Source organism: Pygocentrus nattereri, chromosome 25 (genome assembly GCF_015220715.1).
Source record: "Pygocentrus nattereri isolate fPygNat1 chromosome 25, fPygNat1.pri, whole genome shotgun sequence".
NCBI lineage: Eukaryota > Metazoa > Chordata > Actinopteri > Characiformes > Serrasalmidae > Pygocentrus > Pygocentrus nattereri.
This window is the reverse complement of record NC_051235.1, coordinates 3780436-3796556: the sequence shown is the minus strand read 5'-3', so window position 1 is coordinate 3796556 and position 16121 is coordinate 3780436. Positions and strand designations below refer to the sequence as shown.

Below are 16121 nucleotides of genomic sequence, written 5' to 3'. Positions count from 1 at the left end.
GAGGAGTAACCGAACAAGGGGCAGGACTAGAAAACCAAAACAAATGCACATGGAAGATCAAAACAATGGAGCACATGGAGTAGTGGGAGGAGCCAACCGTGACAATATTTCTTTTCATTTGAACTGAAATTTGTTCATAGTTAATTTGACATTCATTGCAGTAGACTCTACACACTCTGAAACATTTTCTCTCTTCTGCGCTTTATGTCTCTCTATTAATGAGGCGACCTGGGCTGAGGTTCAAACCACCGCTGTTATGGTCAATGCTCCACGGTATTACTGCAGCGCCACTGGAGTGTACAGGTGGCAACAGGCAAAGCACCTCAAGGAAGGTGGAAATGAGGGGGGCAAAGAACATCAAACTAAGGTGACACCAAGTGCAGCGTGCTCAAACAAAGGCTGAGTTAGTGAAAGGGGAAAGGAAAGGCAAACAAAAAAACGAGGCACTTCCTCTGCGAATGCATGAGGGAAGGTCAGCTTTGGGTACAACCGGTTTGCTCTTCCAGGAGCAAACAATTGGATTTCTTTTATCAGCCCTTTTTTTATATTTTTTATTTATTTATTTTCATTTGGTGTCAGGGCGGTTTTGTCACATCTCTTTTCTCTTCTTTTCTTTTCCTTTTTCTTTTCTTTTCTAGGACTATGTACCATACCGGTCACCGGTCTAATTAGTCCACAGCGCCTTGGCGCCATCGCCCTCTTCCGGCAGCAGGTGGTACGGGCTGGGTGCCTTGCTGCCTGCGCCCTCTGCAGGCAGCAGACGGTGCAGGCTGAACCCTTACAGATATCATCAGTGATTCACAAGTAGCCCAGTAGAGATGCATAAAAGGTATTAATCAGCTTTGGTAAACTGACAGAACTAAAGGGGACCCATTTACAACTTAATAAATATGTTGGGAAATGTTGAAATGTTGGGGTTACCATTCTTTTTAGAAGTACGTGGGTGTGCTCAGTAATGGTCAGATTTTTTTTGTCTGTTTACAAGAAAAAGTGAGAGAATTTTGTCAAGGAATTCCCACTTAGTTCTCTTTGCTATATGGTGTAATGCTAGCTTGACCTACCCCACGGCTCTTCCACTTACTTTACATTAAATTTAGCTTGAGTGCATGGATCCCAACATAAATGCAACATGCTCCCAACTTGTTGCTTACAGCACGCTAAGTCACAGCAGTAAAACCGCTCTGCTAAAGTGACTAGGTTTTACCCTAGAGCAGCTCCAGACCTAGAAAGAGAAAGGATCAGAAAAAGATAATACATAATATTATTTAATATGGAGTTTTATTCACGTTTACTGTTAAATATTGAGATGCCTTAGATTAAATTTTACATTTTATATATTGCCCAAGCTAAGATTCAATTTCAGAGAAAAAAAATTGCAGTATTTTCCAGAGTTTCAGTGGTACAGATTGGTTAAATTTACAAAATATAATACATGGTTTCCCAAAGGCATCTATCATTGAATTCCAGACTGACTCCGCTATGACGACGGAAAACACCTCATTTGTTAAACGAAGTGTGTGGGCATGGCCATGGAAGTCACTTGTTTAAAATATTGCAGTCTGAATTTTCTCAAGTAGTGTGGGCTAGTAGCATGCAAGTTGCCATGAATCTACACCCAAATGAGCTCTTAAATGCACATTTGCAGTAAAGTCTATTAAAATATAGGAAGGTCGTTTTCAAAAGATGTCCAATTAATCAGTGTTATATTATTTAATATGCACTGCTGTACACTCGCTGCTCATTTCTTTGGAATAGCGTGAACTTTAAATAAAGCAGACTGGATAGGCTGACGGAACAGGGGTCAGAATGAGACTGTTTTTTTATTTAGTGCAGAGCTTTTTTTCTAGTCAAAACTTCAACTCTGCTGCCATCTGCAGTAAGGTAGGGGTAGTACCCTGCTGATGTTTCAAGAACTGAGATTTTTTTAACTTGTTAATCTAAACACAAAAATTGCACTACATATAAAAATAAGTCTCAGGCTATTTTTTACTCTGAATGCTTTTCAGACCTGACAGTGATGTTTAGAAGGGTGTCACTGAACACAGTCAAAAGTTTCTGAAAAGTGATAGAACTTATTTTTCGTAACCATTTTCCTGTTAAGAAAATTCAAAGGCCAAACTGCTGATGCAAGTGCAGTTGCCAATGTTTTGCAATAACCGTTATTCTTCACGTTTTATTTCTGGGTGTGTTAATCTGGGTCTTGTGTGCACAATATATATACACACATCTACAGAGTATGTGCTGTGATTTAATGATTAATAAATAAATGACTGTATTTTGTCAACATTCTTTGCTCTCTGTGTGAACTGGCCAGTGATAAGCTTATGGTTATACAAAATAATATTTGTATCATAGTGCAGAGTTCGCATTTTCCCGAAAATGAAAAGTCTTTCTCAGTAGATCCTGTAAAAGCAATTGGTTCTACGTAGCAGCTCAGTTTTGTACATCACAAACAAACGAACCTACCACAGTCGTGAGGGCAGGTGTGGTCCTGTGGCCACAGCAGTAGACCTAAGGAGACCACACCAGGGAGTTAATAACAGGACTTATGCCACTTCCCATGGTTCTCACTGGCCCTTCAGGCTAAGAAGCTGGCCTCTGCTTTCCTTCACTGTTGCCTGGCACTGTTCAAGTAGCAGGTACCATGCTACTGAAGTAGCTTAGCATGCAAAAGTTTCATCACAGCACAAGTTCAGTTCAGCTCACAGGAGCCTTGCTGGAAAGTTTTAAGCGTAAAGATTAAAATCTGAGCAAATACGTTTGTGCGCAGAAACGTTAGCGTAAGCTAGCGACAACATCTTTTTTTTTTACACAATTTTAGCCGCAATTCCAGCTCACTGGCGCTGTACTGAGGCAAGTTTAGGGAATGAAAACTCAAATCTGAGCAAGTGAAATTGAGTGTCTGGGTCAGAAAAACAGAAACTTACAATTTATTATTTAAGAAGTTTTGTTGTGATTCAGTTTATGACTTTAGGAGAACTGTCACCCAACAGACTCAGTGTTCAGGACACATATACTTACATAGAAAAGGTTAACAATGAACAATAGCTAAGCCAGCAAGCATAACTGAGCTAGCAAGCATGTCCATTAATCAAGCCAAGCCAGCATGCATATTCAGCTGTAAAACGTACGAGCCTTAGTTTAAGATTCCGCATTATTTTATGAGCTGAGGGTTGTCAATCATGCATGCTCATTAAATACTAGGACCATGTCCAGACAGACAGATATGTTGATAAGTCTTTTGATAACACCCACATTACCTTGATCAGTCACAGTATATGCTCAGCCAATCAGCTCAAACCTTACAGAGCAAGAGGAACAGAGTAATTTGTGGCTCATACGCAGTGGGCTAGTTTTTCAGGTAAGTTTGGAGAACTTTATTCTTAGGATGTTAAAACCAGGCTACATACATTCAGCTAAAAAGAACAGAGGATTTCTTAAAGAGATAACGACGAGTGAACACTGCAGAGCTTCCTTCTTATTTCACTGTGCAGATGAATGTATAGCTAACCAGCTTACTATGAACCACCACACCTACTTAGATCACAAGGTGTTGCTCACTATTAGTACCTAGAATTAATGAAGTTACATCAGGGGGGAGAGCTTTCTCATACAAAGCCCTTCAGCTTTGGAATAATCTTCCAGTCAGTGTTCAGGACTCAGACACAGCCTCAGTCTTTAAGTCTAGGCTAAAAAAACGACTTGTTTTTATTTGTTATTTATTCGTAACAACTAGACCTGTCGGAGTCTCTGCTGCACTCTGTTAACTGTAATCAGTCACTCTTTACAGAACTGTGTGTGTGTCTCTGCCGAGTTGAACAGCTGCCCATCCTGTGCGTCTGATGCTGATGCTTCATCTGCCTTGATCAGGTGCCACTGCTCACCAGCCTTTTGGACCAGCTTGACCCCCATGGAGCTTCCTGCTGTCCTCCTGATGATGATGCTGCTGCACAGACTGGAGCTATTTAATCATAGACACTGCTTCTCCTGTTTCTCCCATTTTCCGTATTTTATACTAATGGGTAAACGTTATCCTCTGTTTATCTCGCTCGTGTTATTGTTTTGCCATCTGGTGTCGACTTGAGGAGGATGTGTTCTCCTTTAGAGTCTCGGTTCATGTGTTTCTTCCTTTTGCTTACGGGGGCTCAGACCTGGATTTTTCTGTAAAGCTGCTTTGTGACAACACCTGTTGTCAACAGCTATATAAATAAGCTTTAACCTCACACACATGCTAAGTGCATGTGCCATCAAAAGAGGTACACTTCAGCGCAGTCCTTATTTATTTATTTACGCACACGCGCGCCGGTCACTTTATTAGGTACACCTTTCTATCTCAGCGCAAAACTATTGTATGATACACTATTTAAACTAATTATCCTGTCATAGACAACCAAAATCATAGATTTTTAAAATTTACACACACAAAGCATGCCTGCATTAACCATGTGTAGTACACACAACAAACACAGCAAACAGAATTATAACAATGATATTAAAATGATTATAATAGCAAATAGTCACAAAACACTAAATCTAGAACCTTACACTGATCTCTGTTAAAGACTGGACAAAGTCTGGGGACAGCACCAACAAGGAAATTTGAAGTGTGTCAACTATGTTGTAATGAATAACTCCAGACTCTTATTTTAATCAAAATTTTGGCAATGATCTCATTTCAAATCCTTTTTTGAAAATCATGATAATCAGAATACTTTACAAAATTCCAGTTCAGTTACATAAATTATAATAACCTAGACAGATAAAGTGTCACAGCTGCTGTCAGGTTCAAACAATTCAGACGTGTGCAGACCAAACATAAGTAAAAAAAAGTTTATTAGCAAAAGGAGAATCCAATCCAGCAAAATACAAACTGAGAAAACAATAACTACAAGGGCAATCCAAAAAAAAGTCCAGAAACCAGAAATACCAACAATAATAGGTCTAGGATAAAAATGAGGCCAAAAACAACGCAATAGTCGTATGTGGAAAAGTAAACTAACAGGCTGGACAAACAAACTGAGGGGGTTCAAACAGTCTGCTTAACACGTGGGCTGAATCAATAAGGGTGTTCTGGGAAAATAAATAAATAACAACAATAATGTAAAAAATCATACTTATAAATAAATTTTAAAAAGCCTAACAGTAAAATCCGTATAAAAAATATAATTGGGGGATTCTTCATGAACATAAAAAAAAAAAAAAACCTTCAAAAAATAAAACGTACTGTTTTCCTTCAACGGCTCAACTGCAAATACGTGTATTTGTGAATTGATTTTTTTAAAGTGTATTCATGTGGAAGTTATATGGCTAAAATCTGTTTATGGCTGTTTTACACAGTGTGATATTACGGTTATACAGGATACATGTAGGGCTGCAAATTATTCCAAGGGCTGCTTATTTAATAACATTCAATAAATTTGATAAAATATTTGGAAATGTAAAGTAATTCAAAATAATCAACACAGATACATTTTAAATAACTCATACACATCTGTAAGGAAATGTAAGGGAAGTTAATACTAGCTTGCCTCCAGTAGCAGGCAGTTGTTTTGAGATGAGTGTTGAAAAAATGTTTCTGTTCAAAACCTCCAGACTGGACAGGAGCCCAGGTTTAGCACGATCTTTAATGCAATTTGCTATGTAAATAAAACCTCACAAGGTTTTCTTATTCTTAGAACAGAATTTTTATAACATATGATAATTGATAGGTACATTTTGCCACTCTACTAAATACTGTAATACTTTGACTATAATAAGAGAGGCTGCTGAAACAAGGCTATTGAATTTTAGAAGTGCTCATTTCATAAGCACGCATTTGTTGCAGTTCTGTAAATACTGTATGTGTGTGGAGTCACACAGTTATTACAGCAGATAGTAACAACAGAGTCTGAGCTGGTCGTGGACTAAAAGAGAACCAGACTATATCCCAGCAGACTGGTGAAGATCAGTAAAATCTGGACCGATCTTGATTCCATGCTTTTGTTTTTCGATCCAGGAGTTGGCTCTGGGGTTGGCTGTGGAGCTGTGATAAAAGAAAACATGGTTAAAAAAAGAGGTTTTGAGTAATTACAGTTTACTGCATTTTAAATTCACCGTCCACATCCAAATTATGATCATTTGGATGCTCCTTCGTGCTGTTGGTTGTGCTGGTTTCTGCTGTTAAAAGAAACATCTGTACTGCTTTAATTGCCATGTTATTTAAGCCATAGTGTTTTGATGAGTGACAACACTCATCCCCCGATCAATGTCTACATCACACCAAATATAATAGCTCATAACAGATTTTTTCATTTTAATTTCAAAAATATATATTTTCAATTATAAACAGTTGGGCTGAGCAGCATGACAGTAATACGGTATATAACGGTATGTAAAAATGATAAGAGTACTTCAAAGTTATAACATTAAATTTCTATTCCACATCTGTACAGATAAATAAACACATTCCATCAATTTTTGATTGGTGGCGTGGTCCCTCACCGATAGGTGGCGCTAACAGAAAAGGGGGGAAATCAAAGCCTGGAAAAACGGAGTATGCCAGCAGCCCAACCAATGGTTAAGAGCTACATGCATAAACAACAGAACACGTTCAATTACAGCTTTTACTCCAACACCAGTCACTCGACTTCACGCTGTCCTCTAAACAGGTGTCATTTTAGCATCAGCTACAACTATGCTGTGGTGTGGCAAGGCTGGCCTGCTAAGCTCCTCCCAAACACCACAGAACAGGTTCAGTTTCATCCCACTGTTACTCTGCTTTCACTCTCAAACATTCCCAGAATCAAACCTGTACTTGCTAACCTAACAATAAGTTAGAGGACCAGGTTAAAGACCCAAACACCACAGAACACGTTTAATTTCACCTTTCTGTTCTTTAAGTGTTTGCTTAATTTCACTCCTTCGGGTAATAATCATTATTTTTAATCATCAAAACTTGTGTCCATGTTTTAGTTAGCCAGAAGCGAACATGCTCTGTGGTGGGCAGAGCTGTTAGCATGTTAGCGAAGTTATCGTTAACCAGCTCCTCTCTCCTAGTTAGCATCACTGTTTACCAGATAGATGGTTTGATGTTTACTGAATGATGGCTTGAACACCATGTACATATTTCTTATTTGGTAATCATGTTAAACAAACTACTTTTTCCAATTTTGAAATAATGCTAGACGAGACACCAGCTCACGTTTTTTTTTTTTTTAACACATACTCCATACTTCACTTCAGTGAAATATGAAATATGATGGTATGGAAAAAACAGATACCACACAAGCCTAATGAACATGCAAGTTAACAGGTTAGAATGAATATTAATGAAAACATCTCACACGCCACTTGTCTTGTGTTGGAAAGGACATTTGTGACAAGGATCTGAAGACACTTTGTTTTCCTAAACAGCCAGTGTATGTGGTCAGTTAACTTCCTATTTAGCCTCTTATTCAAGCTCATAACTGCATTGAGTTAAAGGGAAGAGCTGACTACAAGTGATAGCCTGACGAGTTTTAATCAGTTAGGTAGAGTCTATCTGTAATATATACCCATTTTGAATTTGATGCCAGCAACATTTTCCAAAAAAGTTGGGACAGGGGCCTGTTTACCGCTGAGTTTCATCACCTCTTCTTTTAACAACACTGTGTTTGGGAACTGAGGAGACGCTGCTGTAGTTTTAGTACTGAAATGTTTTCTGTTCTTGTTTGATACAGAATTTCAACTGCTATACTTCGGGGGGCCTTATTTGTTGTATGTTTCATTTTATAATGCGCCAAATAATTCACAGGTCTGGACTGCAGACAGGCCAGTTTAGCCTCCCGGACTCCTTTACTACGGAACCATGCTGTTGTAATATATAACTGGCATATGTTGCTCTAAAGCCTGTATATTTTGTTCAGCATTAATGGTGCCTTCACAGATGTGTAAGACACCCAGGCTATGTGCAGTGACGCACCCCGATACCATCACAGATGCTGGCATTTGAACTGTGCACTAAGCCAGATCGTCCCTTTCCGCTTTAGCCCGGAAGATACTACGTGCACGTTTTCCTAAAAAAGTTTTGATTCCACAAGACACTTTCCACTTCACTCCATTACATCTTAAATGATCTCATGCCCAGAGAAGGCAGTGGTTTTTCTGGATCCTGTTTATATATACGGTTTATACGGTTTCTTCTTTGTGTTTTAGAGTTTTAACTTGATTTTGTAGTGGAAATCCACAAATACATGTCTGTTTTTAATGCAGTGACACCTGAGGGCCTGAAAATTATGGTCAGCCAATAATGGATTTAGGCTGTGTTCCTTGCATACACAGACTTGTCTGGATTCTTAAAAATCTTTCAATGATATTATGAACCATAGACGATGAAAAGCAAAAGTTCTTTGCTATTTTACATTGAGAAACCTTATTCTTGAAATGTTTCACTATTTGATCATGAAGTCTTTCACAGAGTGGTGCTTTTATACCCTGACCTGTTGCTATTTAGACTAATTAGTTGTGAGATGTTTTTTTTAGCATTGTACAACTTTATCAGCCTTTCATTGCCCCCGTCCCAACTTTTTTCCAAACATGTTGTTGACAAATTCAAAGTGGGCAAATATTTTTCAAAAAATAACATTTCAGTTTCAGCAATTGATATGTTTTCTTTGTGCCATTATCAATTAAACTAAGCGGGATGTAATTCACATTATTGCATTCTGTACTAATCACTTAACCTTTTTCCACAGTGTCAGTTTTTTTTGGAAATGGGGGTGTAAAATAAAAAAGCAGTCGACTGTCAATTAAGAAATTTGCTTTTGTTTAAGCAATATGTGGGCAACTCACCAGGAGCTCATGACAACAGTGAACCTTTTGGTGAAAAATATAATCAGCTGAAAAAAAGTTTGTGAAGTTCACAAAATCCTGTCTTGTACGGTTTTGAAAGTTTTAAGCCACTGAGCCAATCTTTCTTGTGGATCTGTGGATCCGTTTTCCTATAGTGCTGCTTTGACACATGCCTGAACTGTGGTCATTCTGATTGTGTAGATGTGAAACCTAGGATTGTTTGTAATGCAGCTGCTTCTGCATTAACAAACGAGAAGTCTCTCAAACCCAGCAGTCATGTGAACAGTGGACTTTGCCGCTACTAATAGGTAGGTACAAACTTTAAGTTATTACTTAAGGCTACTTTTAAACTATATTACTTAATTCAAACACTCTCCCTTTTGTAGTTCGTAAACTGGAACATAGAGGGAGTTTACCTTTAAACTAAACTATGACTGAACCTACATTCAGCTGATACAACTGGCTACAGATGACCTGTGATTCCGTTGTCTAGAACGAAGTAACATATTCAGGATTGTCCTTTTTAGCAATGCTGGTCTGTTTATCTGTGGAAGCTTCTCACTGAAAATGAGTTCTGGACTTTTGGACACTAATATGATTTCAGTTTTACCTTCTTCAAACTAAACCTGCACTCAGTCTTGAAAGTTTTCCATCATTTCACTGAAGACATGAGAGCAGGCACCACATGTATTTCCTATATGTTACGTATGAGCGCCTTGTGTGTGCTTTTACTCTCTCCCTCTCTCTCTCTCTTTCGTGCTCCCTCGTTAGCTCTCTTTTCTCTCCTCTTTTCTGCACCAGTCAGTCTATCTTTCACCTTATAGGTGGATCGGGGTGTCATTCATCCTCGTCACGCTTGTCACTTACAAATTAATGAACTGTCCCATTGTGCTTGTGGGTGGCCTGGTACTGGTGTTATAACTATGGATGCGCACAGTATGGCAACCTCTGACTTGCAGTTGTTCATTGCTTCTTCTAGCCTGGAGGCAATCGAGAAGTGTCGCAAGGATGACTTACTGGAGATAGCAGCATATTATGGAGTTCAAGTAGCTAGACAGTCTGTTGAGAAAGACGTTAGAATTAAGGTTGAGAGAATTGGGTGTTTTAGAGTTTCCCCAGCCTGTTACTACTTGTGTGGTGGAGAGTGATGCTGAAAAGGTGGCGACTCCTGTTGATGGAGCTACGGAACAAGCTAAGCCTGAAATTGATCTCAGGGCAACATTGCCTCGTTTCAACCCTTTTTCTCCTGGGTCTTCAGGATCACTTCATGAAGCTCGTGCTAAGGTGCGCATCACATGTCTCCAGTTGGAGGCTCAGGAAAAAGCACATGCACGACAGGCAGAATTGGACTTAAAGTTAGCCATTCGGAAGATGGAGCTTGATGTTGATCGGGAGGTCTGACTACTGGAACTTTGTCCTATTCCTGTCATTGGAGAACCTTTTGCAAGGGTGCTGATTGACTGTGTGGGTCCATTACCTAAGACCAGATCTGGAAATCAGTACTTGTTAACGGTTATGTGTGCTGCAACTCGCGTCCCTGAAGCTATCCCTTTGCGAAAGCCCAGTTGTAATCAGAGCTCTGATCAAATTCTTTATTACTTTTGGCCTGCCAAAGATTGTACAGACTGATCAGGGTACAATTTTTTATCCAAGCTATTCTCGCAGGTTATGGTCACTCTCAACATCACTCATCGAGTCTCAAGTCCATATCATCCTGAGTCACAGGGCTCATTGGAAGGATTTCACCAGTCTTGAAGATCTATGCTTTGCAAATATTGCTTAGATACTGGGAAAGAATGGAATAAAGGAGTGCCCCTTGTGCTCTTTGCTGTGCGTGACACTGTTCAAGAATGCTTAGGATTCAGCCCTGCTCAGTTAGTTTTCGCACATTCAGTGCGTGGCCCGTTGAAAGTCCTTAAAGAGACATTTTTAAGTGACAAATGTAAACTGCAGAACATTCTGGATTATGTTAGTTCTTTACATGAGTGTTTGCATAATGTTTGTTCTTTAGCTCGTGAGACTTTGAATGTCTCTCAAGAATGTATGAACCAGTCTTTTGACAAGCGTGCTGTTTGATTTGGCTGCTGATGGTTGGCTGAGTGACATCACAGGACAAAATGTAATGCTTCTTTTCACAAAAATGGTACCCACACAAAATGATTCTTGGAGCACCAAACCAACACAACCAAATATAATTTTTTGATCCATCTCTGATCACATGGGGGGCCGGCCTACTGACCAGCTGAGGTCAGTTACATGAATGAGAGGTGATACACTCACACTAAAATGTCATGTGTAAAAGCAGTTAAAGAGAATTTACACACCTTTAACGTGAAGCTTTATATACAGAGTGTCGCTTGCAAAAGTCAGGAGGCAGGAGTATGTCCCGTTATCTGATCCACTTACTCTGCTGAGCCTGATGGAAAAATTGCCTTTACCATACGCATCTGGAAAACTCTCAGTTCTGTTCTTGAACACTGGATCCTGGTTGTCAACGTACACATTCCCTTCGATAATGTCGTGCACGTTTTTATCGTCATTATACCTCCAAGCAACGTCCACCTCTTTGCTTTTCGGTATATCACCGCTGTATAAACAGGGCAAGAGGACATTACGTCCTTCAACAGCTTCAACTGTTTCTTCCAGAGCCAGAGTTACTACCAAAAGACAAAGACAGAGAAACAGGATGAAATACAGACAGGGCAAGTCGAAGGCGTTCAAATACCAGCTTTGAAACGTTCTGCGTTTTCACCTTCATTTATCAGCAACACCAACAAGCAGGTGATCAGACATCTGCAACAAAGAGAAATTACACTGAAATGATGGTCACACGGGCTCCGCCAGTTTCACTTAACAGGATACAACCAGCAGCGAACCAGGGCAGTGACCTAACAGGTTTGATCAAGTCCAAACAAGTTCACGTAAACAACCCATCTGCGAAAACATGTTATGCAAAAGAAAAATGCAGATATCTTGGGCAGATACACATAAACAGGTTTAATGTCATTGGGTGTGGCTCAGTAAGAAGAAGTTTACAAAGATTCACTCATATAACGTTAGATAGACAGGTATTTAACGTAGCAGCTGGAACAGATAAAACAGCAAACTGCAGTTAGCTACTGTTTAACAGTCCTAAAATCACTAAAACACACAGGCCTGATCTCTTTGGCTTGTTATAGCTAGCTAGCTTCAATGTGGACCAGCCACGAGCTCATGAAGATGACTGAGAGTCTAAAGTAGCGAGATAATCAAGTCAGACAACTTTCAAGGTGACAAAAAGGTCACATGTATGTAAAAAAAAAAAGGGACAACTAAAGCTATATAAACTTTACTGCAACCGTTAGCAGTTAGCATGCTCGTGAGGCCTCCTCTGAGGCTGCTCAGGCTTTAACTCAACTCGAACCAAACTCTACATACCTCCTACTCATGGTTCTTGGGTAGAAAGGACGGCTGATATTTAGTTTAACCTGGAGCTATTTTGGCAAAACAAATCGAAAGATTAGCTAATTTTCGGTCGATACTGGGAGCACGCAAGCAGTCTTAGAAACGGAGTTTGTGAACCCTCAAAAGATGGTGGGCTGTATCCCAAATGCTTCCTTGCGCCCTAATTAGTGCACTATGTGAGTTACGGAATTTCGACTTTCACAAAAATAGGGCACGATATATCATCTAGGGAATGAAGCAGATGTGGCTGTATCTTAAATTTCATGTTTCGTAGAAATATTATGCACTGTTCGGGTGGGCGGGGGTCATGTTTTTAAAAATATGCGTAGTGCACTAGATAGGGAGTAAGGAGCTGATTGAGATGGAGCCGGAGGGATTGGCTGTGTGAACGACCAGCTAACCATTTGCACCCGTAGCATAATATATACTTTAGTATATTTAGTAATATACTTTAGTCCCGTAGTCACTGGGCAGTCCTGCAGTTCGCTCATCAACCACCAGGAAGAAATACTTGGAAGTGCGAGGACGGTTATTTTTCTAGGTGAATGTAGTTTTTAGTTCACTTACTTTCTTAATCTAGCTGATAGACAAAATCAGCCTATGTCGCCAAGCTGCCAGCTGGCTAAATGGAGGATGCTGAGTGTAATGATCCAGCACTAGCTGTCAACGTGCTCCCCATGTGGCTGAATCTTAAATGGCCTCTTACTCCCAATGTAGTGCATTACTCTACTACAGTTTCTCCACCCAAATAGTCTAATAGAAAGCCATTATAGTCAACCAAAGGCTGCCTCACTTAACATCTACTGCGGGTGTAGAGGGCATAGTTGTATGATTTATACTAGGAGTAGGGAGCCAGTTTACACTGAACTTGTGTTTTTGTCTTTAATATACTTTCTTTTATACAACACCTAGTTCCGGCTACGCAAGCTGATCTAACTGTGCTGTTATTTCACCAGAACATCACAAGCTTTTCACAAACACTGTATCACTCCTCTGAGACGCTGTTGCTAAGCAACGGCTTTGACAGCTGTAGGAGACGCTCGAGCCGTTTGAACGTTTTTACTTCTCACTTTGCCACAAACAGAAAACACACACTGGATCACATCTGACCGACAGCCGATTTGGTCAGACTCTGAAGACGAGACGACGCTAAATTCCCAAACTGTCAGTCGGTCTGTGTGGAGCTGAACGAATTGACGGCTGAGCAGCGAGTGGGCGGAGCTCGTTACTCTGACGTAGCAACAAGCTGCTCGTTAAGGAGCCATAATTAGGAGGAAGGAACTGAACATTAAAACATATTAAACGCCGCGTTCACGGCCAGTTTATTCATTTCTTACTGTATTTATTTAACTGCTGTATTAAAGCAGTAGAGCACTCGAGGAGGGAGTTATCACCAATAACATCACGGCTGGGATGATCTACAGCCACCAAATCACAGCCATGATGTTCTTTCACCATAGCGCACTTCCTCTCATCTTCTACTGCTTAATTATTATTGTTTGCTTAATCATTGATAAAAAAAACATTGCCAATAGTAACTTGCTCAATTCCAAAATGATTAGATATGCTGGTTCTACTATGTGGAAATTGTATTTGTAGATAGCTCCCTGCATAAACTATAGGTACAATATTTTGAAATGCTACCAGCATTTAGGTTCACCCTATCAGAGGTACCAATATGAAGAGTACTCTTTAAGTAAGGCTGAATTAGCATAAAAAACATAATGAAGCCTTTGTAATACTAAGTTACTCTACGATACTATGATACGTGAGTGCCTTGTAGGGCGATCGGGTATGACAGATTATTGGGAAACCACATTCACAACTCCTCTGGGTTTTGTCTTTACTGCCCAAAAACAACAAATGTATAGCAGTTGATGGAGGAACTGCAGGGTCCTGTGACTATGGGACTAAAGCTACAAGCATCCCAGCTATCAGACCACCAAGGCTAATATGTTAAAACCAGTACTGGACTTTTAGCGCATGTAATAATTTCACAGTGAAAACCAATAAATACGCACATCAAAACATAAAAATGACCTGCTGTTTTCGTTGTGTACCAGCTTTATGTGAGCTATGGGCGTGATACGCAGAATCCACATATGAATGCAATTATTTTCATTTCATCAGGCTCACCAGAAAGTCTGGTGAAATTAAATTAAAGCCAAAACAGATTTGGTCAAGGAAGTTCTTTCATGTTTTGGGCTACTGTTAACTCCTGGGACATTATTGATAAAATGCCTCTGAAATTCATACTAATTTTGTTCGTAAGAAAGATTCAGCATTTGTGTGTGACAGGTCTTGATTCCATGCCCTGGTCTTTTGATCCAGAAGTTGCCTGTTGTTTTTTGGTAAATATAAGTTTTCTCAATGAGCATAAGTGTTTAAGGTTAGTTATTAACAAACTAATAATTACAAGTTTTCCAATTAATCAAAAATAATAATGGGCTGATTAATAGAATAAAGAAATAATCATTGGTTTAAGCATTATTTTACACATGAATTTGCTGGATGGCAAATTTCTATAGGAACAGAGACCAGCACTGTTTGGTGATTTTTATGCTGAAACACACCTGATTCAACTATAAAGCTGGAGCAGGTGATTTATTTTAGAAACATTTTAGTTATAGCCCTTGAAATACTCTTAACCTCCCAATAGCAATGAATAAATCAGTGGCTCTGACTATAAGTAGAAAAGGGCTATATCTGTGGAGGCTACAGGTGTCTACCTGCCTGTCTACCTGCCCACATGCGCGTCTACAGGTTTTAGTGTGTGTGTCCGTCATACACCTACACACACAAAACTGAAAAGTAACAGGCTGAGTTCACAAGAACGTTACACAGGTACTTACAACAGCTTGCACTGCTGAAGAAAGGAAGAAAAGAAATGGATGTAGAAAGGGCTTTGAACAAAAAGAGGTTTGATAAAGCAAGAGGTCAAACTGGAGCGAACATTGTATGGCTTTCCATTCCATTCCATTGTCTATAAATTTCATGATGAATGGACAAAAAGAAACGGCCCAAAATGACTCGGAAAGATATCTGGTTCCATTGACGTACATTAAAAGTAAAGTAGGTTTTTCCCTTCTCCTGTAAAGTTACCATTTGGAGATAAAAAATGGTAGGTTTCCCCAACGCTCTCTGTAGGCGATGGGATTTTTTAAAAACTGGTTTACAGTTCCTAGTTTCTACTAAATCACCTGCTCCAGCTTTAATTGCCAGGTGTGTGTCACGGGGTGCTGAACTGAATACCCCTGCTGTTATAATGTAGGGGATGAAGATTAGAAAGAACTTACACACCTGTAACTCGAAGCTGCATCCTCAGAGTGATCCCTGCGAAAGATATGAAGCAGGAGTACATCCCCTTATCTGATGCCCTGACTTTGCTGAGTTTGATGGAAAAAATGCCTTTTGAATACTCGTCAGGGAAACTCTCAGTTCTGTTCCTGTATGATGCGTCCTGGTTCTTGGATAATTTACCTCTGACAATGTCGTACACTTTCATGTTGTCATTGTACCTCCAAAAAATTTTCCACTATTCACTTTCTGGTATCTCATCACTGTATGAACATGGCAGGATGGCTGAGCCCCCTTCAATGGCTTCAACTGGGGCAGTCGTGGGCTGGAGGTTAGGGAACTGGCCCTGTGACCGGAAGGTCACCAGTTCAATCCCCAGCACAGACAGTCCATGACTGAGGTGTCCTTGAGCAAGACACCTAACCCCCAATTGCTCCCCAGGTGCCATGGATAGGGCTGCCCACCACTCCGGGCAAGTGTGCTCACTGTGTGTGTATATTCACTAGAGTGTATGTGGTGTTTCACTTCATGGATGGGTTAAACGTGGCTTCAGGTGGTGAGCTGCCATCCAT

General features: G+C 39.9%; 1 protein-coding gene across 1 annotated transcript; it reads right to left on the bottom strand.

Moving 5' to 3' along the window:
• Positions 1-4814: 4814 nt before the first annotated feature.
• On the bottom strand, positions 4815-12383 carry LOC108444107 (CD276 antigen-like). The gene is made up of 4 exons (XM_017725086.2): positions 12226-12383; positions 11561-11601; positions 11133-11465; positions 4815-6022 (listed from the first exon to the last, which is right to left on the bottom strand). The coding sequence occupies exons 1-4, from the start codon at positions 12234-12236 to the stop codon at positions 5904-5906; spliced, it is 504 nt and encodes a 167-aa protein (XP_017580575.1). The 5' UTR covers positions 12237-12383; the 3' UTR covers positions 4815-5903.
• Between the last annotated feature and the right edge of the window lie 3738 nt (positions 12384-16121).